Source organism: Stomoxys calcitrans, chromosome 5 (assembly GCF_963082655.1).
Source record: "Stomoxys calcitrans chromosome 5, idStoCalc2.1, whole genome shotgun sequence".
NCBI classification, from domain to species: domain Eukaryota; kingdom Metazoa; phylum Arthropoda; class Insecta; order Diptera; family Muscidae; genus Stomoxys; species Stomoxys calcitrans.
In genome coordinates this window covers 5,420,058-5,446,870 of record NC_081556.1, presented here as the reverse complement: position 1 = coordinate 5,446,870, position 26,813 = coordinate 5,420,058, and the positions used below count along the sequence as shown (strand labels likewise).

The 26,813-nt window shown below is 37.9% G+C and overlaps 3 protein-coding genes across 8 annotated transcripts; 2 read left to right on the top strand and 1 right to left on the bottom strand.

Annotated features, from left to right (window-relative positions):
• Positions 1 to 58: 58 nt before the first annotated feature.
• On the top strand, positions 59 to 5,023 carry LOC106094832 (ceramide phosphoethanolamine synthase). Of its 5 annotated transcripts, XM_013262070.2 has the most exons (6): positions 59 to 213; positions 583 to 707; positions 2,950 to 3,081; positions 3,141 to 3,756; positions 3,813 to 4,142; positions 4,207 to 5,023. In XM_013262070.2, the coding sequence occupies exons 1-6, from the start codon at positions 180 to 182 to the stop codon at positions 4,887 to 4,889; spliced, it is 1,920 nt and encodes a 639-aa protein (XP_013117524.2). In that variant the 5' UTR covers positions 59 to 179; the 3' UTR covers positions 4,890 to 5,023. The 5 variants fall into 5 exon arrangements, with proteins under 5 accessions (XP_013117524.2, XP_013117553.1, XP_013117545.1 ...); XM_013262079.2 differs by lacking the exons at positions 59 to 213; positions 583 to 707 and adding an exon at positions 2,356 to 2,548; XM_013262086.2 differs by lacking the exons at positions 59 to 213; positions 583 to 707; positions 2,950 to 3,081 and adding an exon at positions 2,356 to 2,548.
• Positions 5,024 to 8,269: 3,246 nt separating this feature from the next.
• LOC106095419 (catenin delta-2) lies at positions 8,270 to 12,370 on the bottom strand. 2 transcript variants are annotated; one of them, XM_013262669.2, is made up of 7 exons: positions 12,109 to 12,370; positions 11,566 to 11,604; positions 10,561 to 11,494; positions 10,364 to 10,503; positions 9,770 to 10,183; positions 8,760 to 9,700; positions 8,270 to 8,688 (listed from the first exon to the last, which is right to left on the bottom strand). In XM_013262669.2, exons 3-7 carry the CDS (start codon positions 11,427 to 11,429, stop codon positions 8,566 to 8,568), a joined length of 2,487 nt encoding a protein of 828 aa, XP_013118123.1. In that variant the 5' UTR covers positions 11,430 to 11,494; positions 11,566 to 11,604; positions 12,109 to 12,370; the 3' UTR covers positions 8,270 to 8,565. The 2 variants fall into 2 exon arrangements, with proteins under 2 accessions (XP_013118123.1, XP_013118115.1); XM_013262661.2 differs by having other exon boundaries at positions 12,196 to 12,370.
• Positions 12,371 to 13,809: 1,439 nt separating this feature from the next.
• Positions 13,810 to 26,500, top strand: LOC106095385 (protein BCL9 homolog). The gene is made up of 3 exons (XM_013262625.2): positions 13,810 to 13,954; positions 14,024 to 17,316; positions 23,048 to 26,500. Exons 2-3 carry the CDS (start codon positions 14,077 to 14,079, stop codon positions 26,168 to 26,170), a joined length of 6,363 nt encoding a protein of 2,120 aa, XP_013118079.2. The 5' UTR covers positions 13,810 to 13,954; positions 14,024 to 14,076; the 3' UTR covers positions 26,171 to 26,500.
• The last annotated feature ends 313 nt before the right edge of the window (positions 26,501 to 26,813 follow it).

Sequence of the window (26,813 nt, the reverse complement as noted above, 5' to 3'; positions counted from 1 at the left end):
GATGTGCCATGTGAACTCTCCATCACTATTACCATGCATGATGATCTGGCATGTAAAGTCCCCATAGTATTCCCCAAACAGCTGTACTATCTACTTTCAATATTTATAATTTATTCCCTAATTTTCGTGTAAATTAATTAAATTAAATGTGGGTGATTCGGTTTTAAAGCTAATTAGTAATGAATTCAATCGATTGTGTCAGTGTATTGCCAGGTGAGAATCCCACGAACGAAATATATAATTGTATTGCCAATTACGTTCTAACAATGCATCGAATTTCTTTAATCTTACCTTAGCTTTACTATTTGATCAGATCAATTTGCAATTTGGCCATATTATTTCAAAGAACACTCACGCAGCACAAAACCGTAGTTGAATATACCTGAATGTAGTAAATTACATTTTTCCTTGTTAGTTGCTGGCTTGATGATCATTATGATCGTCAAAAAGAAAATATAATGATAATTTATATATTCTCCGTGTTCTACAAACACATAGTTATTTATATCTGTAGATTTAGTCGTAGTTTTGTTTGGTTAAACAAATATTTTTTTAATTGCTGCTGTTAAATGCCAATTGCAGATGACGGAGAAGGAAGAAAAGGGATCAAAGGGAACTGTCTTAACAATATTGTATATTGCCTTGAGAAATATCAAATAACAATATTAGCTTCAGAGTATGGTATAGGGAATCTTGACTTAATTCAGGTAACTTATGTTCTCCTTTATTTGATTTGAAATAAAAACACTACCGAATTCGATTGAATACGTTTCAAGTGCTAAAGCAAGTCATTATTATATTAATATACACATGTATGTGTGTATGCCTGCAGTGTAAATGTACGAACATACATACATACACACATTCCGCTTCATTGCTTTAATTGATTGAGGTCACCTTATTGAACATTGTCAAATGTATTGATAACTAGAGTTGGTAGAATTCTTTATTGCTCTATTTATTGGACTTTGTTTTTAAGATGTGTGAAATACTTCATCTTTATGGGAAATTTATTCATTTGCAATTGATAATGTTTTTTAATGTGTTTTCAATTAAGTGACTCAGGGCGCATTGCATGGTCATGTGTATGTTTCACTGTGCAAACAAACAAACAACAGATGGCACCGAATTAATAAGTCTCTAAAATACGAAAATCCTTCTTTGTTACAGATATCATCGCATATTGTGTGACTTTGTCATTTTTCAAAGGACACGTCTATTATACAAAAGAAAAATCGCCGCAATCTTAACTTGCTGTTTATCGTAGAACTAACTGTCTGTTGTCATCATGATTGGTCCCAGCAGTAAAATCAGTAAGATATTGGTAGGACTACTGATAGTCTTGATCATTTTCTACATATATATGGATGTCCAGTTGTACCTGCGTATACAGAATTACCCTCTAGAACGAAATTATCACTTTAACACAACCACCGATATACCTCAGCGTGAGACGTATGAATCACAAACATGGCTGGGGTGCGAACTTAATCCACTGTGCCATGTAACGGTGAAAGCGATTCTTTTAGATCACACGAATCATTACATCTTTGCACCATTAGCAACCGTCTTTGACAATGTTATTGGATTTTCGAGGTCCTCATTTATAACAGCCAATATGATATCATTTTTCCATGTGGGTGTGGCATGTGTAGCTGGTAAATTGGTGTCGTCAGACAGTTTGGGTTATAGACGTCTGGGTGTGGTTCTGTTCCAGTTTCGAACCTTCCTCGATGACTTGGATGGTCACGTAGCCCGGGTCAAAAAAAATATAAGAGGAGAACGTTCCGAAGTGGGAACGACGGGCTACTATGTGGACGGGCTTTGCGATGGCTTAGGGTGCATTGCATTGATACTGGGCATATTTTTCTACTTGAAAAACAATCCTCCACGCCGCGGCTATCTTCAATTGCCAATGGTCGATACACGGGTGACTGATGCCCCAGCGAAGACTAAGTTGAAGCCCACCACACGAAAAGTAGCAAAGAAAGTAATTAGTTTTACTGGTCAGCTGCTGCTTAGCTCCACAGCATGGAATCGTTACATAGCTGTCTATCAAAATATGTTGGAGCGCAATGACGTTACACCCGCCCAAATGTCCTACCAGCAAATCGTCTTCAAATCAACATGGTTCTTTTGTGTGGCGTGGCTGTGGCGCATTGTGAATGTACACTCACTAATTCATTGTGTCTTGTTGAGTATATTTTGCGACAAATTATGGGAATTCCTTAAAGCCATACAGTACAGTGGCTATGTTATACTGCTTGTATGTATTTGCATTACCGAAATGCATCTGCTAGAGGCGCATAATTTTATATATAATACGATGGGAAGCAGTAATATAACATCATTCTGATAATACCTTTTTTACTTCTTTTTTTTCTTTACTATTCATGTTTCTTATTAATTGATGTGTTATAAAAAATATATGTATGTGTAATATAAAATTATCTGGGGAAAAAAATAAGCTTCCAGAACAGTAAATTGGTCAAAATGTGTTCTTTTTTTCGGGAGGAATGAAAAAAACGTCGACCATTGTAGTGTATAGGTAAGAATATCAATCCTATCGCGTCACTAAAGTAAAAATGTAAAAGTATTTTAAATTTGAAACGTGCCACGTTTAAAATTTTACAAAAAGAACAAATTCTAGCCTAGCCATTTTAAACTATAATATCTATAATATATCATGTCTGCTTATCGTATCGAATAATGACTTAAAATTCCATCTAGAGTATATCATTAAATCATTGTTCTAGTTACCGTTACCGGCTTTTTCCACTCTTTTTTTATTGTTTCATCAAATGTCATTAACATTGAAGGGTCATTCGTCAATGCTTGTTAGCCTTGTTATTGTGCATCTATTTAATGATGCTGGAATTCGGTGGTGTTTTTGTTTGTTTTGTTTTCATTGAGATTGCATTTTTATATAAACCTGTATGTTTTAACTAGTATTTGGAAGAACTTGGTTGGAATTCCAAGGGAGTTATTGCTCTTGTAGAATCACATAATCATTCTTTTGCATCAGTTGCCGAAAAATACTGCTTTGGTAAAAATACAGTGGAAGGTAGCTTCAATGTTGTTGTAAGTTGTAATTTATGATCTTGTTTTTGCCGATTGTCACTTGTGTTTAATTTTTGCAGAGTTTGACGGAGGAGTATCTACTTAAAGATCTATTGAGCGACCCTTTACTTACAAACATCGGTATCATCATAATGAATGAGGCTCAGAAACGAAATGTACTGACGGATACCATATTAGCAGTGGTTAAAAAAATTGTCAAAAAAAGGTCTACGCTTAAATTGCTTCTGGTGTCAACCTCGAATGAAGCTCAATTTTTCGCTGATTATTTTGATAATCACAAGGAAAAGGGAAAAGGCGTTAAAAGTGTTATTGTGTCCTTTGAAGATAGCTTTGATTCGAAGAAAAATAACCAACAGGATGTTTTATATCTTGAAACACCTTGTGCCGATTACGTCAAGAAGACCATTCAGACAATAATAAGCATACATATGAAAAAACCCATTGATGGCGACATAATTGCGTATATGGCAGAGGAGGACGATATAAACGATGCAATGCAGTTGTTGAAGAATATCATAGCTACAGAAGACCTAACAAACTTGAATTATTTTAAGATATCTCAAATGAAAAACGATCGACAAACTGTCTTCATTCCAACTGCTAAAGGAAAGAGGAACGTAATCTTCACTATTGAATTATTACAAAAGTCTGTTACACAAGATCGCATCAACTATGGTAAATTTAGGGTATGTGTTTGAAGATGTCCGAATGTTAAATATCCCTTTTTTCAGTCATCGATTGCGGTTTTATGTGTATAAAATGGTATGACCCTGCCCTCAACAGAGACCTCCGACTACTTGTGCCAGCTTGCAAGTATACATCTACTTTACGCGCTAAATGGGGTAATAAGTTTCGCATGGCTAAAGTATTCCGCCTATATACCAAAGATAACTACCCTTCATTACCGGACAGAACGGTTGTAGAGATGCGTAGGACTCAGCTATGCTTCGTAGTCTTATATCTGAAGGCTCTAGCTGTGGAGAACATACTTCGCTTCGATTTTCCATCTCCTCCACCGGCAAAAAATATGTTTGCTTCTTTGGAAACATTATATGTTTTAGGTAGAAGTTATTTGCACTTGAAATTTGTTGGCCAAACATAAACAATTTTTCGTTTTTTTTTAAGGTGCCATTAACGAAAGTGGAAATCTTACAAACCCTTTGGGTTATTTCCTATCTGAGTCACCATTTTCGCCAAACTTAAGTAGATGTTTATTTAATTCCTCAGAATTCGCATGCTCCGGAGAAATGTTGACTATTGTCTGCATGCTGCAGGTTGAACCAGTTTTTATAGTTACCAACAATAACATGGCAGATCGTCATAAACAAATAGCCAAACGTTCTTTTGAAGCAGCGGAAGGAGATTTAATAACGCTGCTTAATATCTATAATGCATTTGTTGAAAACGCCAAAAGCAAAGATTTCTGTCGTAAATACTACTTAAACTACAACCATATCTTGCGAGCTCACAGGCTCAGGGAACATCTTGCCGCCAGTCTGTTAAATAAATATAATATAAGACTAAATTCAAATAAATCGACGACTGAAAATATCCTACGTTGTGTAACTTCGGGATATTTTATGAACATTGCTTATTTACATCATACCGGAAGTTATAGGACATTAAGATGTGGATCAGACGTGTACATTGATCGCGATTCTTCTGTATACACACTGCCACAACCAAAATATTTGACTTATTGTGAACTGTATGATAAGGCAAAAATATTTATGCGCAACATAAGTGTCATCAGTGAGGATTGGTTGGATGAGCTAGCCCCGCATTATTATAAAAGAACGTCTAAGTAAAATTTTATTTTATTTGCATTATGTAATTCGAAGCCTTATGATGCCGATATGAACAAATCACATGAAACTACTCTTATGTTTGAAAAATAAAATTTTAAAAATGAATAAACTAAAAATCAATACACTGAAAAAAACCTCGATCTTCTGTGGTCCTTGTATAATATATGACACCAAGTTTCGAGGTGTCTCCCACCACTTTCCATCGGGCTTTTGATCGTCCCGGTTTGCGTGCACCACCGCTATCGCCTTCAAAAGACTTCTTTGCTAGAGTTCCTTCATTCTTTCTGACAACATGACCTAGCCAACGCAACCGTTGTATTTTGATGTGATTCATACGACGCCTTTATTCTCAATTAACGCAAACTGGTCCATATATTTTACGAAAAACTTTCTCTCAAACACTCCAAGCACTACCTCGTCTGCTTTCACAATCCATGCGTCGGAACCATATAACAATACGGGCCTTATATAGTGTAATCTTCCTCTGTCGAGAGGTGGCCTTGATTTTAAACTGCCTACTTAATCCAAAGTAGCATGTGTTTGCTAGTATTATTCTCCGCTTTATTTCAAAACTGGTGTCATTCGTTTCGAGGTAGATCAAGTTGCTGCCTATCTCAAAGTTGTGGTTCCCAATTTTCTCCATTTTCTTTATCTGATCGGTTGTACAAGGCGTTTTGGGACTGATCACTGATTCTCTTTCGATTCATTTAAAGGCTGCAGTTACTATTTCCGGTGACCGATCTATTATGTCGTTGGCATAGGCGAGTAGCATGTATTTCTTGTGATTAGTGCGCCATATCTATTCGCATCTGCATCTCGTATAATCTTCTTCAGCAGAATATTAAAGAGATAAAACGATAAGCTGTCTCCTTGTCTGAAACACCCTTGGTATTGAATGGTCCGGAGAGATGTTTCCTATTCTTCCTGAGGAACGTGTATCAGCAAGTGTCATCATGCACAGTCTTATTAATTTGCAGGTATACCAAACTCAGACATGGCTTGAAATACCTTTGAACCTATAGGGCTGCCGAAAACGGCGTTGTAGTCAACAAATTGATTGTAGGTGTTGATTTGTACTTCTAAGGTCTTTTCCATTATTTGGCGCAAGGCGAATGTCTGGTCTATGGCGGATTTACCAGATCTAATGCCGCTTTGATAGGGCTCAATTATCTCATTGGTTTTAGGTGTTTTACTTTTTCACACAGTATGCGCGAAGGTATCTTTTTTACGCGATGGGGAGGAGACATTCCTCTGTATGTTGCACATTCCGTCTTGGCTGCTTTCTTGTGTACGGGACATAGTATGCTGAGATTCCAATCATCGGGTATGCGTTATTCTAGTCAGATCGCGCAGACAAGCTGATGCATACTCCTTATTAGCGTGCCGCCTCCGGTCTTAAAAAGTTCAGCGGGCAACCCGACGGCTCCTGCTGCATTGTTGTTTTTCAGTCGGCTCACAGCTACTTGAACCTCATTCTGACTAGGAGGTAAACATTCTATACCATCATCAGGGATTAGTTCTGCTGTCTTTGCTGCAACAATCTAAGTTTGCTCCACGGATCGTACATCTAACACGCTGCATGGATGCCTCCCATCTATTACAACATGATCAATTTGGTTTCTTATATTTTGATCGGGTGACAACCATGTGTCCGTGTGAATGTTTCGACGTTGAAATCTGGTGCTGCTAACTACCATGTTCTTTGCCGCGGTGAAATATATTTGCCTCAATCCATTATGGGAAGTTTCTTCGTGTAGGCAAGTTTTTCCGACTGTTCCCTTTCCTATTTTTGCATTAAAATCTCCCAGTACCATTTTAACATCATGAGCGGGGCAGCGGTCGTATTCTATCCTTGGTTTGCTCGCCCTTGCCTTCTGATGATGTTGAAGCATTTGGCTTTTATGCGAATTGTGGCTGCCTCTCATCCACCGGAGTAAAGCTGAAGACAAGGTGTTTCAGTTTTCGACTCACCACAACTCCACAGCCAAATTCATTATTCGTGTTATGACAGCTATATTATAGTTTGTCACCATTTGGTGTTGCTGTGACCCCATTCCCGGTCCATCGCACTTCCTGTAAGGTGGTAATTTCTGCCTTGTACTTCGCCAATACATCCGCCAGTGCGTATACTGCACATTCTCTATAAAGAGTCCGGACATTCCAGGTGCAGATCCTCAATTCATGTTTTTTTCCTTAGCGTGGGTCATCAACGTTAGAGGTCCGTTTTTTTCTATTCTTTTGTTTCTCAGAGAAATTGTAATTTCACGAAGGCGGGTAACTGGCCTTGTGCCCCGGATGGGTTTTGAGGGATCGCACATGTATCCCTGGATGTCACGAGCCGCTTGCTCCAAGATCCGAAGCTCGACTTCAGCCGCACCTAACCTGGGAACAGACGCTGATGTTGGCATTGATTATTTAAAGGCGCCAATAATTCACCTTGTCGTCTCGACCCGCATGACCCGCGGCCGCATTTGCAGTTACTCCGCATAAAAACGAAGTTTTCCACTATCCGCAATCTGATGTATTGTAGATCTACCTTAAGGCTTCTGTGCGGTGGATATCTATCCATAGGATGTTGATTTGGATGGTCTCAGAGATAACAGCCCAAAAGGTATTGCTTAGACAGCATGTAGTTATGTCTTCTCACTGGTAGGATCTTTGTCTCCTGATGGAGGTGGTCCACATGAGAACAGAGGAGAGAGCCCGTCGCAATTCGGAGGCATTCTGACAAATCTGAATAGTATTCCACTGCGTGTCACCAAGCTGACGAGACCACACTGGCGCTGCATAACTTACCACAGACCGGCCAATTGCTTTGTACGTGGAAAACAAGGTTTCTTTGTCTGTGCACCAAGCGCTGCCAGCAAGTGACTTAAGGACCTTGTTTCTACTTTTGACTTTATCGCAAATTGCTGTGGCATGTGGGGAGAATGTGTAAGAGCTGTCAAATTTGACGCCGAGTAATTTGGGACATTTGATGTGTAGAGCTGCAATAAATCCAGTTTTGAAACCTTTCACGGGATAGCTGTGAGCACCACACAGGCTGGAACTTTGAGGTTCGATCTGTGTGGTTTTCATTGCTGCCTCGAGAAGCTTAGCTGCGAGCTACCGGGCGCGTCCACGGCAAGGGGATAGTGGAATGCTCAATACGGGGTAGCTGCAACGGCAGTAACGGACAATCAGATGTATCGAGCGGAGAGTCCCAGTGAGAGTCACAACTACTGAGTGCCTATGATGCTCGATATTATGGGCGTTTTTAATAAACAATGGTCAACTTGTTCCTGCGGCGATCGGTCCTTTGGACCGGAAAATGTGGCTACAACACCGGTTTTGAAATTTAGACACACACTACCGGAATAATTTTCAATAAAATGTATGAGTTTTTGTTTTTAGAATTAATGGGTGTTTTATTAAATGCAATGGTAATGATTTTGTTTTATTAATTATACGGTGTTCTTTGTAGGTGTCAACTCGTTCAACTATTGAAAATGTACCGTACATTGTCGTATATTATGCAATAAATTGTGTGTTTAATAAAATTTGACAAATATTTTTTCTTCTTGCTGATGTTTCTCTTTTTTACTTTGAAAGCGTTTTTCTTTGTTATATTCTATATATGCCATATGTGCGCACTTTTAAAGTAAAAATGTTTATATACATAATATGTGATGTTCTATTAGTTAGGCGGATTCCGAGGATTTTCGCTGCTTGGTATATACATTGACATAGGTACTGCGGAATTATAAGCAGAAGGCCGTTGGTATGTTTCCTCTACACCGTTCATGGTGAATTCGTCCACCTAGAAATTGGAGAGGTAATGTATAAAGTTCAGAAAGTAGTTAGTGGACAGGATGTATTATAATAAAATACCATTTGTCGGAGCATTTGTGGATCTTGGCAAGATCTTTGTTGGGACTGGTGTGACTGTTGCGAATGTTGCTCATCTTTATTTCTGCCCGAATTAGTTGTGCCCCTCTGTATTGTTCGATCTTCATAGCGTGTTCGTCCTTGAGAAGCCATGGGTCGGTTCAATGTACTATTTGAATTGTTAGGGGAATGTGCAGAAGCACTATGCGAGTCGATAAATTTTGTAAGGAAATCCTGTTCCTTCCAACCATGTTTTTTGTAGACATCGCGCAGTTCATGGTGCTGCCACATTGTGAATAAAACCTGACTAGCAAATTTATTTACACAAGATGTGTATTTCTGCCGCTGATTTGTAATATTCATTAGACGTTCAACGCCGCCAGCATCTAAAAGCGACCTGGAGAATTCGGCGTTCTTTTTAATGACTTCATTAATTGTGGCCAGTACTGCTGTAATAGTGTCGTCGGAGGTATTTTGATCGTGGGGATTACCTGAAGGCAATTTTTGTACTAAGTCGCGCATAGCGTACTTTCCAATCAGCTCCTTATTCCGTTGATCGATGGCCAAATTCCTTAAGGCTGTGGCAACGGCACATACTACACGATCTACTTCCATTCGTAACAGCTCGACTAAAATAGGCAAACCCTTTTCCTTTCGAACAGCAGCCCTTATATCTATGCTAGGCTGCCAGTAGCAAGCCGAAAGATTTTGAATTGCACCTGCTGCCGCTTCAAGAGTTTCTGGGTTTGAGCAACTTTGCAATAAAGCTAAGTAATATTGCACTACTTCCGGTTGCCATAAATGTTCATAGCCCTTAAGGGGACCTCGGTTAGTTTGGTCGCTATTGCTCTTTGACGAGCCAGATTGAACTACACCATCTAATTGTTCACTCTGTGCTTGGGCTTTCTTCTTTTTACTTGTGCCAAAGCAACCCAGATTTTCACCTGAAACGTTATTCGTATTATCAAAACTATGAGATAATGTTCAATTAAACTGGTTTTATTTTCCCTTACCCTTACTCGAAGATAGCGCTCTGGTAGGGACTGATAATGGTTGTTTGTCGTAATTGGGATCTTCAACTTCTTGACAACGATATGACAGATTGCGTAAGATACAAACACAGTTTTCGACTGTCTTATTGCTAATGTTATTTTTTTCAATGGCATGGCGCACAACATACAACAGACATTCAACCAAATGGTCGCAATTCCGTAATTGAGTGCGTGCATATTCACCAGCAGAGCTAACGTTACGTAAAACTCCGGATGCGTTGCGGAATACTGTAGAAAAACATGTTTCACCGGGACAAGCAGGATCCCAGCCGGAATGTGGATGTATAATGTTACTGACGACCGCCGATAAGCATTCGTCTATGATAAAACGCTTAATATCTTCGCAGGAAGACATATTCCAAAGAACTCCGGTAACTGAGGAGAAAACAAAATATATGTGCTATTTAGACGAAAATCATGCAGTGTTTCAACTGAAATGCAAAAATGTGCAGAAGCACTCAAGCTCTTATTCAAACATTTGCGAATGAAAAGAAATACTTTTTAAATAATAATTTTCTCCCAAGCCTTACTACAAATTGGAATATATATATGTACCTAGTTCCCTAACTTCAGACTCTTGTGTGCGACACAATAAATTGACCAAAGCTGCCAAACCTCCAGCGTTTTTTATCTCTCGTTTATTTTCGTCGTTTTGTCTACCATAGGACAGATTTCGCAATGCACCGCATGCGTTCCTGCAAAACAACAAATCATCTTTATTAAGCTGCTTTTCATTAGGCACATTCACTCACTTATAGATTTCAGGTGCTTCATATGAAAGTAATCTTATCAGTGGAGGAATGCCGCCCAAGATACGGGTTCGTTGTTTGATTGGGTCATCCATATAGCACAAATGTTGCAAGTATGCTGCAGCATTCGCCTTTATTGCATTGTTTGGATTGTTTAAAAAGCTTATAACTTCAGAGAGATTCGGATCCCGCCATCGCATTGTCGAACATATGTCACTGCATGATCCATCAACTATTTCATCCTTTCCACCATTGCGCATATGCTGAGATACAATGCCAAATGAGCTAATTGTAAGCTGAGACATTTTGTTCTGAAAGTCATGTGCCTCATCAAAACCAGACTGAGGAAGTCCAATCCCGCCAGCAACTTCGGCCCCATTGCGATTATCGTCGAACATTGGTGGCCTTGTAACGTATGCATTTGTTTTGGCACTCACCGAAGGCATAACATAGTTAGCTTCGGAAACATAACCATAAGCAACGGGCGCATCTTCTCCATATTGGGATTCTGCAGGGAATGGCATAACAGGATTCATTCCATATTCTGCCATTTCTTCATACTGAGAGGGTTGTAGATAACGCAGATTCGGTGGCATAATTCCTCCCTGGTCAGCCTGCATCCCCGCAGAACTATTTAGTTCCTGTACAGAACTTGTCAAATTGCTCTGAGAGCCTATTATTTTTGCCGAACTGTGATCTGTCCTGTATGAGCATTGAGAACCCATTCGGCCTACACCTATCCCAGCTGCAGACTTTGTCGTTGCATATAGAGAAGCGTTGGGATATACTGTTGTATATTGGCCATATTCTTGTAGAGCTGCATTTTGAGCTTCAAAATCGGCTTCATCATTTAAGCATACTGAAGGCTCCATGCTATGTGGAAATATTTTCACAGATTTCTATTCCGGATTCTTCAGTACGATAAAGACGTTTTATCCTGTAATTGAGAAAGAAATACACATGCATTTGTATTTTAATTCCATTCCTAATTTTTATATGGATACGTACATGTAATTCACTAAATCTTTGCCATTAAACGTCGAAATTCTGAAAACATTTACAAAACAAATTACAATATTGAATGAATAAATTTTACATTTCTATCGCCATGTTTTTCACAAGCCAATACTAAAGCTATGGGATGTTCCAAAAAATTAAAGACCACTTGGTATTATTTTCTAAAAATTTCAAAATTTGGGTGTAAACCGTCAACGTTACGGGAAGATAGGAAACAAGGACCGTGAGCAAATTCGTGCATAGTATATACGCGTATTCGTTGTACATTATTGATTTTTTCAAAGGCCGAGCATTTCATACGTACATTCATACGTACATACATACTCGAATTCTTGTTATACATATGATGGATGCGGCGGCGGCTCTTATCTGAATTGCCGAGAAACAAAAAACCAAGTTAAAAAAATTATTACAATGCAATGACCCCGATTAAGCAATGTGGAGAAGACGGTTAAATTGTAAAACTAGCCAAATTATTTTTATTAATGTTATGGATTTACAACTTTCTCTAGCAAACTATTGTTTTGACCGCACCTGTATTTTTTTAGAATAACACATACATATTCGTTAAAGGGTAGATATCGAAACGAAGAATTTATTAAATGTCCAAGATAGGAATACCTCTGTCACTACTGTATGTATTTTTAAATGCGTATTTCGCCCATTTTATTCATGTTTAACTATGAGGCGATATTTCACTTTTTCCAATGCCTTTTCAATTTTATTTAATTTCAACTTTTAATACGAGCTGTAGAGAGAAAGAGAGAATCGAGAATAGAAATTAATCGATTGCATGTGATAACAACCAATAACCCTTATCGACTGATGGGATTTATCGACACTTTGTGACAAAGTTTGCCAACCGCAAAAATCATGAGAGCAGGTTTATGGCATTTGGCAACAGTCACAGTGTTTGACAAAAAATAGTTGCTGTTCAATTTTAATACATCACGATTTATAGTTCATTATGGCTCTTTTAGACGGAACATCTTGATCGTACTCACCGTGTCAATTAATGATTAAACATTTCTTTGTAAATGGTAATCGATAGACACTATTAAAAATAGAAAAAAATCAAATGATTTTGATTTTTCTGCCACGACTGAAGGTTATGTGTACATGTGACGCATACACCTTTGTTTTCACCAATACTATTACAATGACCATACATCAGATCCAAGGCGGATTGAAAAAGGTGGTTTCACGCAAACAGCTGTTAACAGCAAGCCAGGTTTGACGGTATTCAGATGACAGATTTTGTTTACATTCTCTTTGATGTTATCTTCTTTCTCGCATAGTTTCTGCTCATGTACGCACACGTATACACACAGGCACATAAATCTGTTTGCGTAGGTTGGCAAAACGACGTTCAGCTTGATGGCGGATTGCACCATTTGATTTGTGGTTGTTGAACAAATGAGACCACCTTTAATTGTTTTGTCATGGGATTGAGTAAGCAGTTTAGAAACAAAGCCACCTCGACAGACGAAGATCATACTATACAAGACACTGATACTACTCGTGTTTTTATATGGTTCCGAGGCATGCGTACTTGTGAAAGCAGATGAGGCAGGGTTTGAGAGAAATATTCATCGTAAAATTTATAAACCAGATTGCATTGATGAAGAGTATCGGTGTCATGTGAACCACGAACGGTATAAGCTGTATGACGACGTTAGCATAGTTAAATGTATCAAATTACAACTGTTGCGTTGGTTAGGTCATGCACAACAACAAGAAACTACCCCCAACGAAACTACCTTGAGTGGCAAATGCCGTATATTGAAATGTCAAAGTGGTTTTATATAATGCACTTATAAGGTGAAGTCATGCGAATAGCTGACTACAATGTTTTATGTTTGTTTTGATTTTGCAATAAATCTAAATGTCAAATGCTTGTTAATACAGATATGCTTTTTTCTAAGCAAATAAAACTTTGTTTTATTTGATCCAATATTCCACATATAAGCTACAAAACAGGTTTAAAATGATGAAAATACAACTTTAAAACACATTTGAATAAGATAAATTGTATTTATTCTCAAAACCACTTTGACATTTACATTCACGGCATTTGCCAATCAAGGTAGTTTCGTTAGGGGTAGATTTTTTGTGCTGATGACACTACCTCTTAATTGTACCATGGACAATACATCTTAATTATACCACGGTCTGTGCTCTATAGAAGCAACATTAATTAGTCGACTTTTTTTTACTTCAAAGTCGACTATTCGATTGTTTTATTCACTAAAAGTCGACTTCGACTCTGAGAAATTTATATTCTGAATAGAAAATAAAAATATAGTGGAGAACTCATTTTGCAATTAAGAGAGGATAAACTAAGAATTTTTATCTTCAATTGATATTTAAGTATGCATGGGTATGATATTTTGCTATTTTGATGAAAAGTGGTGCGTATAATTTTCATTACAATGTGATTAAATTTTAGGTATTAGCTTCGTGGATTGGCATTGGTGAATAGTGAATACAGCTGAAAATATAATGGATGTCAATGTGCAAGGTTTAGAAGATAACAACGTGAGGCAAACTCAAGACATTTCTAGTTTCCCCGAACAACAGGATTTACCACCCATAAACCAACATACAAAAACTGCCACCAACAGTCCGTGCGAGGAGGAGGCAGCATCATTTCCGAAAACAGAAAGTAGTCCCATGGCCCTGGAAGGAGATATTGAAAATTTGGGCAACTCTAACGGCCCATCCACAACAACCACATCTCCCAACTCAAAAATTCAACAGCAAGTCCCCATGAACAAAGTGAACACCAATGTATCCTTACCCAAATCTGTTAGAGATGAGAAAGACATTAAGAAAGAAGAAAATACAATGTCACCTCAAAATGTTTCCCCCATGAGCAAAAATGATGAAAATGGAAACGACGATGCACAGGAACGTTCCAAGAGTGTCGGTTCAGCACCAACAGGAGGCCCAACAAATATTACTCCGAACCTAGATGGAGTTAGCACCAATATGGGAATGAGTCCCAATTCAAATTCAGATGTTTTTAATTCTAATTCAAATATTCAAAACTTACCCAGAAATTTGAATCCTTTTAATGGAAACAACTCTAAATTTAATTTTCCTGTGCAAGGTGAGAGCCAAGGTCCAATGAATCCCGCTAATAGTGGTGGTGGCGGCGAATTTATGCAGCAACAAAATCACGTCTTCGTCTTTTCTACACAACTTGCCAACAAAAGTGCCGAGGCAGTAATTAGTGGTCAATTTCCGACTATCATAGCATATCATTGCATGCAACCATCTACCAAGTTGTTTTTGGAAGACTTTTTAAAAAATCCAACAAAAACGTCAAAGCAGCAAAGGCAATATTCAATGAATATAATGAATTTAATGCAATCAGGTGGGCTAAATCGTGGTGGAGCACAGCAATTCTGGTTAAATGATTGCAATAATTCGAACAAAATGGCACAAAGGCCCGCACTGCGAAATGCTGGTATAAATAAGAATGCAACGGGATGGGACCAATCAACTGGATTAGATAATAAGGTGACTGGGTCTGTAAATGCATTGGAAGGATTCGACACACATCAAATGTGTGGTATTAAGGATGATGATAAATCAAATGTTCCCTCTTTACAAGGAGTGAAAGTTCCAGATGAAAATCTTACTCCCCAACAACGTCAGCATCGAGAGGAGCAATTGGCTAAGCTGAAGAAAATGAATAAGTTTCTGTTTCCTGAAAATGAAGGCCATGATTTGCATCCATCACTGGCCAATAGCAGTTCAGTACCAAGCGAAGCCTCAACAAGTAGCTTGCCTGTCTCTGCGGATTCGCTACATACTGCAGGTCAGGAGAATAATGCTGCAGGAAATGCTGGAAAATATATAACGGCTAACCAAGGTGGTATTGACAGTGTACCGCATTTGGGCGATGACGCCAATACTGGCGAATCATCAAATATTGGTGTCATGCAGACCCATAAACAACAGGGATGTATTGGTAAAATTGATACAAATATTAAGTCAATAAACTCTAGAAGCCGAGGAGATGAGCAAATTAATACAAGTATTGAAGGTAACCAAGATATGACGTCTTCCTTTAACCTTAACAATTGTCCTCAAACAGAAGCGGATGCGCTAGCCCGTGGTTCATCGAATGTGACCATGCCCCAAGAGGAATGGGCTAAGTTTCAGAATAGCCCATTCGGAGATAATTTCAAATTCAAAGACACAAAATCTCTTAATAACCCTGGTATTTTGATGGATAATTCCATTCCTGGTCAACAGAACTCATCTTTATCTCGTTCACTTTCTATAGGTGTTTCTGGATTCGGAATGCAAACTTGTCCTAATTCTGGACCAAGTCCAACAAATCGCAATAACAACGGTCCCCCTCCTCCATACCATCAAACTCAGCGCTCTGCTTCAGTTCCGATATCAACACAATCACCAACTCACTCAAATGCTAATAACGTTAACACAGATATGGGTCTTTCTCCGCATGCATCCCGACCACCTTTCGGCATATCTTCTACACCTCCGAATGTTGAAGGCTCAAGTTCTGCTCCACCTGTGAATAATCCCTCGAATACATCTACAACGCCTTTTGGAGGAAACGTAAAAAACATTTATTCACGGGATGGTCCAAATCTTGCCAACCCGACTCAGATGTACAATTCTCACAATGCGGCGAATCTTGGTAATATGGCAGCAAATTCAGCATCACACTCTCTTGCACACATGTCGCACAATGAAATGGATTCAATGAATCCTTGCCACAAATTGAAAAGAAACAGCCCACAGAAAAGCAAGAGTCCTCTAATCAACGAAATGCAAGCTAATGCTGGCATGGAATCGAAGTATACAAATTTTGGATTAAACTATCCCAATTGCGGGATGCCCCCAGTGAACGCTCAAAATATGAGACAAAATATGCAAATGCCACCACAATTCTGTCGTAGAGTTGACAATATACCATTAAATCCCAACTGCAATCGTGTTAATCAAAGTAAAGCTGTTAGCAATTTTGATCCTATTGCTTCTTTAGCCCAAATGTCTCAGCAGTTGACGGGCAGTGCCATGGGGTTAAGTACAATAGGCGGAGGGGGTAATAACCCCTCACTTATGGACGTTAACACAGGGGAGATGATGGGAGGACCATCCTCTAGTAGAGCAAATGATCATCCCTTGGACCATTGCAACCAAATGCCTAACAATAATATGGGATTAGGCGGTTTAGGCGTTCGTCCAGGCCAATTTCCTTCGGAAATGAATGGTATGGATCCAATGGACCAACGCATGTTAAATGGAAAACTGGGATTACCGCCGGGACATTTTAATCACAATACATTAACAGGAGTCGGACTACGAGACTCAAGCATTAGCGGCAATGATATGATGTCTTCAAATCGAGCGATGATGGCTTCCAATCGCCGCATGCCCAATAACTTCGATAATTTTAATATGTCCTCCAATGTTCATATTAGGGCTAGCGCACCTAATACAATTCAATACATGCCGGCTAGATCACAAAATATGAATAATATGCGTGTACCGCCAAATATGGAATTTTTTCAGCGTTATCCGCACGGAAATATGGGACCAACAAATTCATCCGGTCATATCAATAGCGATTTAGCAAACCCCAATATGATGAATTTATTCGGAAATTGTGGACCCAATAGAGGTGGTGGAGGATTCGATCAAAATGATTTAGGTGTGGAAAACAATCTTATACCTAACGATGCATTCATGAATGTACCATAAGATCAAATTTCAGTACAATTTTATCATCACTAAAATGTCTGCTTGATGTGACTACTGGTAAAAACTGATGTGGTGCCATTAAAAAATGATTTGCCTTCTTCTTTACAAAAAAAAGGATCGTGGTCATGGCAATAGGTCAGAGGTTAGTGCGAAAATAATTGATTTGTCAAATTTTTAGATACTACGTTACGAATGATATTAATATATTGGTTTGAAACATAGTACATATATCTTTATTTGGATATATACCTACATATATGTGTTATAAATTTGCCTAAAATATATCGTTGCTGGCCTATCAAGCCCAAATACGTGTTAAAAGTCTAATTTTCGAACTCAATTTTCTTGTTTTATGTTATAAAACCATAAACAAAATCTGGATAGAATTTTTTCCAAAAGTACAACAAACATCGAAAAACAATTTTTTTTTTTGTTTTTAAAAAAATAATTTCCTTTGGTTACAAGCAATCTTCTACTAGATGAGTAAAAATTACCACTAACCGTACATTGAAACCACAAAACAATGGCGGTATATTTTTAATTTAAGATTATGCCCATATTTTTGCAAAATAATAAGAATACTAATTACATTAATTATAGATAGTCTAAAGAGAGATTTTGTATTCGTTTTTTTCTTTTTTTGGTACACAATGATTACAAAAAAATTAAAATTTATTGTTCATCGAAACCTTGAGTTGGAGTTTTAGAACAAATGATTACGTGGATATCTGAACATCCGAAGCCACGAAGTGAAGTGAGTGTGGAAATAAGAATTTTTCCCACGAGAACCAGCGTAGTGTATATTTATATTTATCTACATATATTTTTTGTCTGTTCAAAGGTTAAAAGAAAATATGACATAAAAAAATAGTTTATAATTATAATTAAGTTTTTTTTTCATTCGGCATTTATTTAATTCATGTATTGTCAGTTCTAGGCAGATCCATCTAACTATCTGACATCCATTTCTTGAAAAAAATTCCACATCTTTCACGATGTGTAAAATTTAGCCGAACTTCTGAAGTAATAGACAGCTAAAAGTTAGAGCAATAGGCATCTGCCGGAAACTTGATGATATTATAGATTGGTTATGTACATATATAATTATAAAATATTTATAATAATCGAAAAGAATACAGTTGTAATAATTCTAATAATATTGGTAATACTGTATATTATATATTGAGATCTATTCGAAATTGTATTACAATAAGTTTGTTTCAATTTATATATCAGTAATAAAAATAGAATAATAGTTTAAACACGTTTTTAAATATTGAGAACTAAGCTAAAAGGTTTGCGGCATATCAAGCAGGTCTAGACAACATTCATGCAGACATGGTAGCAGATGCAGTAAATGGTTACCGGGTAAATGTAGTCCTTGGAGAACGACCGCCTCCCATTTCACCTGAAGAAATTGACCTCCCCCGGCAAACCAGAGTAGTTCTGGTTCAATTACGTTCCGGCAGATGCAGCAGCCTCAACACCTACAGAGCAAGGATTGATGCCGACGTGCACGATGTATGTCCCTATTGTAACCAGGGACCGCACGATACACGTCACCTGTTTAACTGCCCAGCCAGACCTACTCGACTCAGACCCAGATCCCTGTGGACACACTTCATCTTAGTCGCAGAGTTCCTGGGTCTTGACACTCAACACAACACTCGACTCGACACAACAAACTGCTACAACAACAAACTAAATTTATTGTTGTTTGCAAACTTTTCACATATCCATGAGTGCTGTCCGATTCAAGTTTTTTTAAGATCAATGATAAGCGACCTCATTTTTATAGCCGAGCCCGAACAGCGTGCCGCAATGCGACACCTCTTTGGGGTGAAGTTTGTCCTGGTACAGGAGTAGTAAAAACAACCCATCGTCGCATACTTATCGACAGGATTAACGATATTTGGCGGTAAGTGCTATTCTGTATTCAAATTTTTTCAAAATTTGTCGGTATGAGTAACAACCGAAAATCATTGGTAAATATTGGGTGCCCAAAAAGTAATTGGGGATTTTTTAAAAGAAAGTAAATGCATTTTTAATAAAACTTAGAATGAACTTTAATCAAATATACTTTTTTTACACTTTTTTTTCTAAAGAATGCTAAAAGTTACAGCTGATAACTGACAGAAGAAAGAATGCAATTACAGAGTCACAAGCTGTGAAAAAATTTGTCAACGCCGACTATATGAAAAATCCGCAATTACTTTTTGGGCAACCCAATATTAGTTTTTTTTACATTTCTTATTTTTATTGAACTTTGAAATACAGAATAATAATAATAATAATTAACGATTAATTCAACGGATTTTTTTTGTTAATTAACAATGTCGGTTCGACAAAGAAAACATTAAGAGAATAGCACCACTGATATTATTCATTAAAATCCCATTTAATTTCATTCCAAATTTTTACCTTTAAAAGCTTCTTCAAATATTTTTTCAGAGTATACTTTAAAAAGTAATGGATGATGGAATGTTGTTTTTGTTGTTGTAGCCACATTTTCATATGGAGGTGGCGATCCTCGTAAAGCTCCTGTGGGTGAGCAAGCTCGTTACGGTCCAAAACACTGATCGCCGCGGAACAGGGTGGCCGGTGGTTATTTAAAGGCGCCAATAACTCACCTTGTCATATCGTGCATCATAGGAACTCAGTATTTGTGCAAGAGCCGGTGCCGCCCGACCTCTCACTGAGACTCTCCGCTCCATATCTCTGATTGTCCGCGACTGCCGTTGCAGCTACTCCGTATGGAGCATTCTACTATACGCAACCTGTGGACGTGCCCGGTTGCTCACAGCTAAGCTTCTCGTGACAACAATGAACGCCACACAGATCGGACCAGCCTGTGTGGTGCCCACAGCTATCACGCACGGAAAAGGAAAAAGGAATGATCAGCAGAAGAAGTATGCATTCTTCTTATTTTGTAAATGTGTACGATACACGTTACTATATATCAAGGCGTATTTATCAGGTGGCCGCATCAACCCAGTTCAATTAATTTTTGAATTTGCCTTACAAAATATAAACTTCAAAATAAATTTTTGTGGTTACTGCTGTTATGATCCTTAAACTCAGATTATATGATGGCACACGTCTAACAATCTTAATCGCTATAAGCTTAAGTCGCCCCAATATCCAAGAGCTTCAAAAAGTCATACAAAACTCCTCTAATTAAAATCATCCTTTTTGAGCCCTTTGCTAATTATTCTGCAGCATTCAACATCATCTTCACTTGGTAGCAGCTTTCTACCGCTACAATAACCTTGTGAAAATTATGCCTTCTTGATGGTCTTGTTCCTTTGGAGGTAATGGGAGTTTTGTAAATTTTTTTAAATTTGTTAGGCAAATTTTAAGTTAGGAATTCCGTGCTACTTACAAAATCCTTAATTGTTTTCAATACCACTCCCCCAAGTTGGTTCATGTCTGGTATTGTGTTTCCTCCTAAGTGCCGGTATCTGTTAGACGCGAAAGCCGGGCAATGACAAAGGAAATGCTCCAATCTCATAATCTTCTCCGCATGCCCTACACATGCTATCACTTGCCGCACCGATTTTACACAAGTGAGCTCGTAGTCCTATGTGTCCCGTTATGATACCAATAGCTATACTGACCTTCTTCTTACTTCCTTTCAGTAATAGCCTCATCTTCTCACGATCTGGATCCCCCATAGGATTTTCGCCGTCCTACCGATCGTTTTCCTGTTCCCCAATGTTGCATGCACTCCCTTAACTCGCCTACTCCCTTAACTCGGACTGCGTCGACCCGAAAGGCTTCGGGGTAACCAAGTTTATTGACGGCAGTCCTCTTGCCTTCACCGCCAAATCGTCTGCCCTACCATTTCCCCCTACTCCGTTATAGCCCGGCACCCAAACGATGCGGATTTTGCCATCCTCAGAGAAGGCGTTAATCTCCTTCTTACACTACAAGACTGTTCGTGACCTTACCGTCCTGGTTGTTATTGCCATTATGGCAATTTTACTGTCGGTAAAGATGTTCACACTAAACGTCCTCTCGTTAGCAAAAAATCCATCATATCAATCTGCCAAGCTATAAATTGCAGAGTAATACTTTTAAGATCCAGGAGATAAGAAGCAAAATGCATCGTAACTATTCACATGTTTTGGAGTAACTGAAACAGGCTGAATACTTCTATTTCAATATAAGCTATACAGGTGTCTGACTATATATGCCGTAGGAATAATCGCCTTGAACTTGGTGTGGCCTTGTATGTTTCCCCAAATATTATACATAAGGTTATTTGTAAAAGTAATACATTTTTGCCCCGGTTCCTTAGAGGAACGCTCATGGGTGACTTCAACAACTTGTTTGATGTATCTATGAGCTTTTTTGGTGTGGCCTTGTATGCTTCCCCAAATATTATACATAAGGTTATTTGTAAAAGTAATACATTTTTGCCCCGTATGGAGCATTCACACGCTCATGGGTGACTTCAACAACTTGTTTGATGTATCTATGAGCTTTAAAGTGAGAAAGATGGGTCAATCCCATGGCAGCCGGTTGTATGTACCGGATTGACCCGATGAATTCCTTCATCGGCAAGGGCTGCCGCCTCAGTGTACCACACACTGCTACTACAACAACAACAAAGATGAGTGATAGATTTAATCTTAGCATTGTACACCATTCTATTCCTACCCATTACGATGTTGCACACAGTTCGACTTCCCTGTTAGATTTATTTTTAATATTTTGTAAACATATGTTAAGAATTTACAACCAGTTCTCATATTCTGGTTTATCTGATCATGGATTTATTTTTCTGTCCTTGACTATAAAGGTGTTAGTCTTTCGTCCTTGGATGAAATTGTAAGCCAATGTTATTCAAATGGTTTATATTTTTTTATCTAATAATGATATTCAATTTCTTGTACTTAACTGTAATCTTCGTCAAAGACATTCCATTGTCGCTGTTAGAAGAATTGTTTTCATTTGTTGCGGTTGTCTATTATGGCTAATTGGTTTAAATCTCCAGAGATACTGTACTACGTTTCACTAAGAGATAGATATTGCCTTTAAGACGTATCTTCGGGAAGGAAAGGAATGTAACAGGAGAAAGTTGCAGGTTTCGAAAGCGACTAGTTCACAAAAATCTCTTTGTTGTGCGAAGTCTTCAAAGGAAAAAACAAGGAAATTGTTTTTTCCTTTTACGTTTCAGTTGTTTTTAATTTAAAATATTTTAGATGCAAACTATTATATGAAATGATTTGCATATTAAATTTTTTTTTGTACTGTAGATTCTTTTAAGTAATATCGTAATTATATAGGTCTTCTATGGGCCTGTTACTGAAATATTGAAATAAATAAAGCATAATTGAATTCTAGATTTACGAGAGAGAGAGTAAATTTGACGTGAAACATCTCATACAATTTCTTCGTGTTACTTTTCGATTTCAAACGACTACGATTTCGATTTTTACGAAAATCGAAAATCGACATTTAGTTTCCAACCACAATCTGTAGGAAGAGTGGTTTAATCGTAGCATTGTAAAATATGGTTAAAAAAATAAGGAGCCACCTGGGTTTTTATAGAACACAGAGGACAAGCAAATCTTAAAATGTTGGAGGCTAGATTTTGAAGAAGGAATTCCCATCATATTGGTCACGGCGGCGGCCTTATTAATGCGTTTCATAAAGTAAGATTGATTTTGCTTAAGTCATATCAATTATTATATCTAAATGGCGTGATGTATTACAATTGCAGTTGGAATTTGGTGTCATGGAATTAAATAGACAAGATTCTAGATGTAATTCACGGGGTCGACATGGGATGGACATGCCTAATAAATTTACGGACCAATTTGATGGATCTACAATTAAGTCTGCACATAGTCCTTGTGAAGATGAATCCATTCAAAATGTACAGAAAGCGGAATGTGCTGGCAATGTACGGGAAGTTGATACTGATAGCGCTCCTTCGGGAAGTCTTGCATCACCAAATTCGAAAAAAGCTTTATCAAAGCAGGTTTCTTTGGGTAAAATTAGGCCTAATGCATGTTCCATCAAATCTGAAAGGGATGAACAAGAGATTAAAAAAGAAGATGCATCACTATCACCGATATCACCGTCGGGATTTGTTTCTGGTTCTGGATCTATCATCAATCAATCTAACTGTGGCAATAATGACAATAGCGGCCACATAGCACCAAATAAAATAAACTCACCTCTGTCAAACGATAAGAACACTCAACTGGAGGAACGTCCCAAAAGCGCCAGTCAAGACAGCTGTGGTATATTGGCCAATGCAAGTATTAGTCCTAAGTCCCAGGATTCGTTTATTTCCAACATTGCAAAAAACTTAAACGCATTTAATGGAAACATAACAAAGTTTTCAAAACAAGGTGAGAATCATGGCATGTTTTCGAGTGGAAGCGGTGTAGCAACAGAATATTTGCAGCAACAAAATCATGTTTTCGTGTTTTCTACTCAACTTGCCAACAAAAGCGCCGAAGCAGTGATTACTGGACAGTACCCCACAATCATTGCGTATCATTGTATGCAACCTTCCACCAAGTTGTTTTTAGAGGACTTTTTGAAAAATCCGGCAAAGGCGTCTAAGATTCAGAAACAGTATTCCATGAATATAATGAATTTTATGCACTCGGGATCATCTAGCAGTTCTGTTGCTCAACAGTCATATTGGATTAACGACTCCAATAAATTATCTCACAGATCCGCTTTACGAAATGTGGTTAATAAAACGAACCAAGGCTGGGATGGAGCATTGGAACAAGGGTGTTCTACACAAAATCCAATGGAAAATTTGAACAACTCTGAAAATTATGATAACAAATCTGGACCTTGTGATATTAAAGTGGAAGATAAGACAAATGTACCATCATTGCAAGGAGTAAAGGTTCCCGATGAGAATCTTACTCCTCAACAACGCCAGCATCGGGAAGAGCAGTTAGCAAAACTTAAGAAAATGAACAAATTTCTTTTCCCAGAAAACGACGGCAGCGAATTCCAAACTGGTCAAGGTAGTAATCTAGTACATCATCCATCTGAATCTATTTCTGCAGCAAATTGCTCAGATCAAAGCAAAATGTTTCCACCGGCCATGCGCAATGCTTTGGGAAATTCGGGAAAGTGTCAAGGAAATTCAAGTATTGAGGGAGCGCCCGGTTTGGCTACTGATTTGATGGTGACAGGAGGAGGATGTATTCAAAAAATTAGTAATTCAAATATGACTAAGTCAAGAGGCTCAAGCGATATGAACAGCGAAACGATTAGCTCAATAATTGAAAATAATACTGAAATAGGCCAATCGTTTAATATGGATAACTGTTCATCGTCAGAAACAGAAAACGTTAGCAGAGCGATGAACATAAATATGACCCAAGAGGAATGGGTTAAATTTGAGAGTAACCCTTTTCAGGATAACTTCAAAAATAGACTGCTAAATTCAGGTCAACATCCTGGTACAGTAGGCAACAATTCAATGAATTGCCAACAAAATTCTCCCATATCCCGTTCCCTATCTATGGGAGGTTCAGGTTATAGTATGCCCCCAAAATCGAGCGCAGGGCCCAGCCCAAATAGCCGTAATAACAGTGGACCGCCACCACCGTACAACCAAACTCAACGTTCTGCTTCAGTTCCAATAGCTACAGAATCTCCCACAAATGTGAATACAAATACAGATATTTCACTGCCTTCACCACAAGGGCCACGGGTATCATTTGGTTCACTAACTCCACCTAATACGGAGGTTGTAAATTCATCGGCTACTATCACACATCCAACACACTCAACACCAACAGTTCTAAGTGGAATTTCAAGTGGTACGAATATAAACAGTTTAATGCATAACATGAACTCGAATACTTTACCACACTTGTCACCCAGAGAAATAGATTGCAAAACTTCTAGTCCTCATAAATATAAGGGTCCTCTAATAAATGATATGCCGGACAACATTTGCATGGATCAAAAATATAGCAACTTTGGTTTGAATTATTCTGCATGTGGCTTGCCGCCAATTGGTCGACAAAATATTCAACAAATGACTTCACAATTTTGTCGACGCATCGACAATATACCATTAAACCCAAACTGTAACCGCATTGGCCAAAATAAGAATACGAGTGGTTTTGATCCTATTTCATCTCTAGCTCAGATGTCTCAGCAGTTGACAGGTTGCGGCATGGGGTTAAACTCAATCGGAGGTGGAGGAGGTAGTCTTGTGGATAGCGGAGAGTTAATGTCGCATACAAGCCGAGCATCTGACCATTCAATTGATCATTGTAATCAAATGTCGAACGCAAATCATGTTGGAATGGTTGGGCCACCGGGAAGTCGATCAAATCAATTTCCATCAGATATAAACAATATGCTGTGTGGTGATTCTGGCCCAATTGATCAACGCATGTTAAATGGAGGGAAAATGTGCTTACCTAACATGCCGGGAAACTACAATGCTAATTCAATGGGAGGAGTAGGCTGTAATGACATTATTTCAGGAAATAGGCCGCTGAATCGTCGTATGTTGCCGTCTAACTTCGACAATTTCAACATATCTCCCAACATACATGTAAAAATGAATGCACCAAATACAATTCAGTACATGCCAGCGAGATCACAAAACATCAACAATATGCGAGTGCATCCTGGCATTGAGTTTTTCCAACGTTATTCTAATCCTCAAATTATGGGAAATATTAACACTGGTCATGGACTCAACGAAATGCCGAACTCTAACATGATAAATATGTTCGGAAATTGCAATCAAATTCCGCCAACAGGTATTGGTGGATTTGAAACACCAAACGATTTAGATTTAGAAGCAAATCTAATGCCTAACGACGATTACATGAACGCTCGCTGAGAAGAGCACATTTTAATATGGGTAAACCCAACAACGATTTTAAGTATTACTTTCCATTCTATAAGCATTTACAAATGTGAATAAACGACTTTTATAAAAAAATAGATGGAAAGCTTATTTCAAGATATACATAGTATATACATACATACATAAATATATATATCTCATGCAACAATAATGCCATTTAAGTATCGATTCATCGTATTCAGGGGATTGTGAGTTTTTATAAATCTACACTCAAGGCACCGCTTTCGATGAATCAAACATACAAAATTAACACATTTTTGATGAATAAATATATAAAATAAAAAAAAAAAACAAAAAGGCAAAGAGGAAAAAGTTTCATAAACCTCTCAAAACGTAATATAGGGAAATTTTTTAAATTATGTTCATATTTATTTAAAAATTATTTAAGATATAACAAAAACATTTTATGTATGTAAATGCATACAAATAACTCATTCTAAATGAAAGTAGTATTATTATTAATAAAATGATTTTTTTTATAAATCCTTTTCTGTTCTATTATGAATGATTAAAGTGTTTCATTTTATTTAGCTTCGATTTTAAGTCTTGTGTTAACAAGGGAATCGTAGTATATGGGTATGACCATATGAAATGAAGAAGTGGCGTAGAATCTATT

Bases quoted from the DNA above. Each gene is read 5' to 3' on its own strand.
- LOC106095419 (XM_013262669.2), bottom strand. From the start codon at position 11,429: ATGGAGCCTTCAGTATGCTTAAATGATGAAGCCGATTTTGAAGCTCAA. The intron at 10,504-10,560 runs GTGAGTGAATGT...GTTGTTTTGCAG, and splicing joins GAAGCACCTGAAATCTATAA to GAACGCATGCGGTGCATTGC. The intron at 8,689-8,759 runs GTATTTTATTAT...TCCAATTTCTAG, and splicing joins CACAAATGCTCCGACAAATG to GTGGACGAATTCACCATGAA.
- LOC106094832 (XM_013262070.2), top strand. From the start codon at position 180: ATGAATTCAATCGATTGTGTCAGTGTATTGCCAG. The intron at 214-582 runs GTGAGAATCCCA...TGCCAATTGCAG, and splicing joins TTGTGTCAGTGTATTGCCAG to ATGACGGAGAAGGAAGAAAA. The intron at 4,143-4,206 runs GTAGAAGTTATT...TTTTTTTTTAAG, and splicing joins GGAAACATTATATGTTTTAG to GTGCCATTAACGAAAGTGGA.
- LOC106095385 (XM_013262625.2), top strand. From the start codon at position 14,077: ATGGATGTCAATGTGCAAGGTTTAGAAGATAACAACGTGAGGCAAACT. The intron at 17,317-23,047 runs TAAGATCAAATT...TTACAATTGCAG, and splicing joins ATGCATTCATGAATGTACCA to TTGGAATTTGGTGTCATGGA.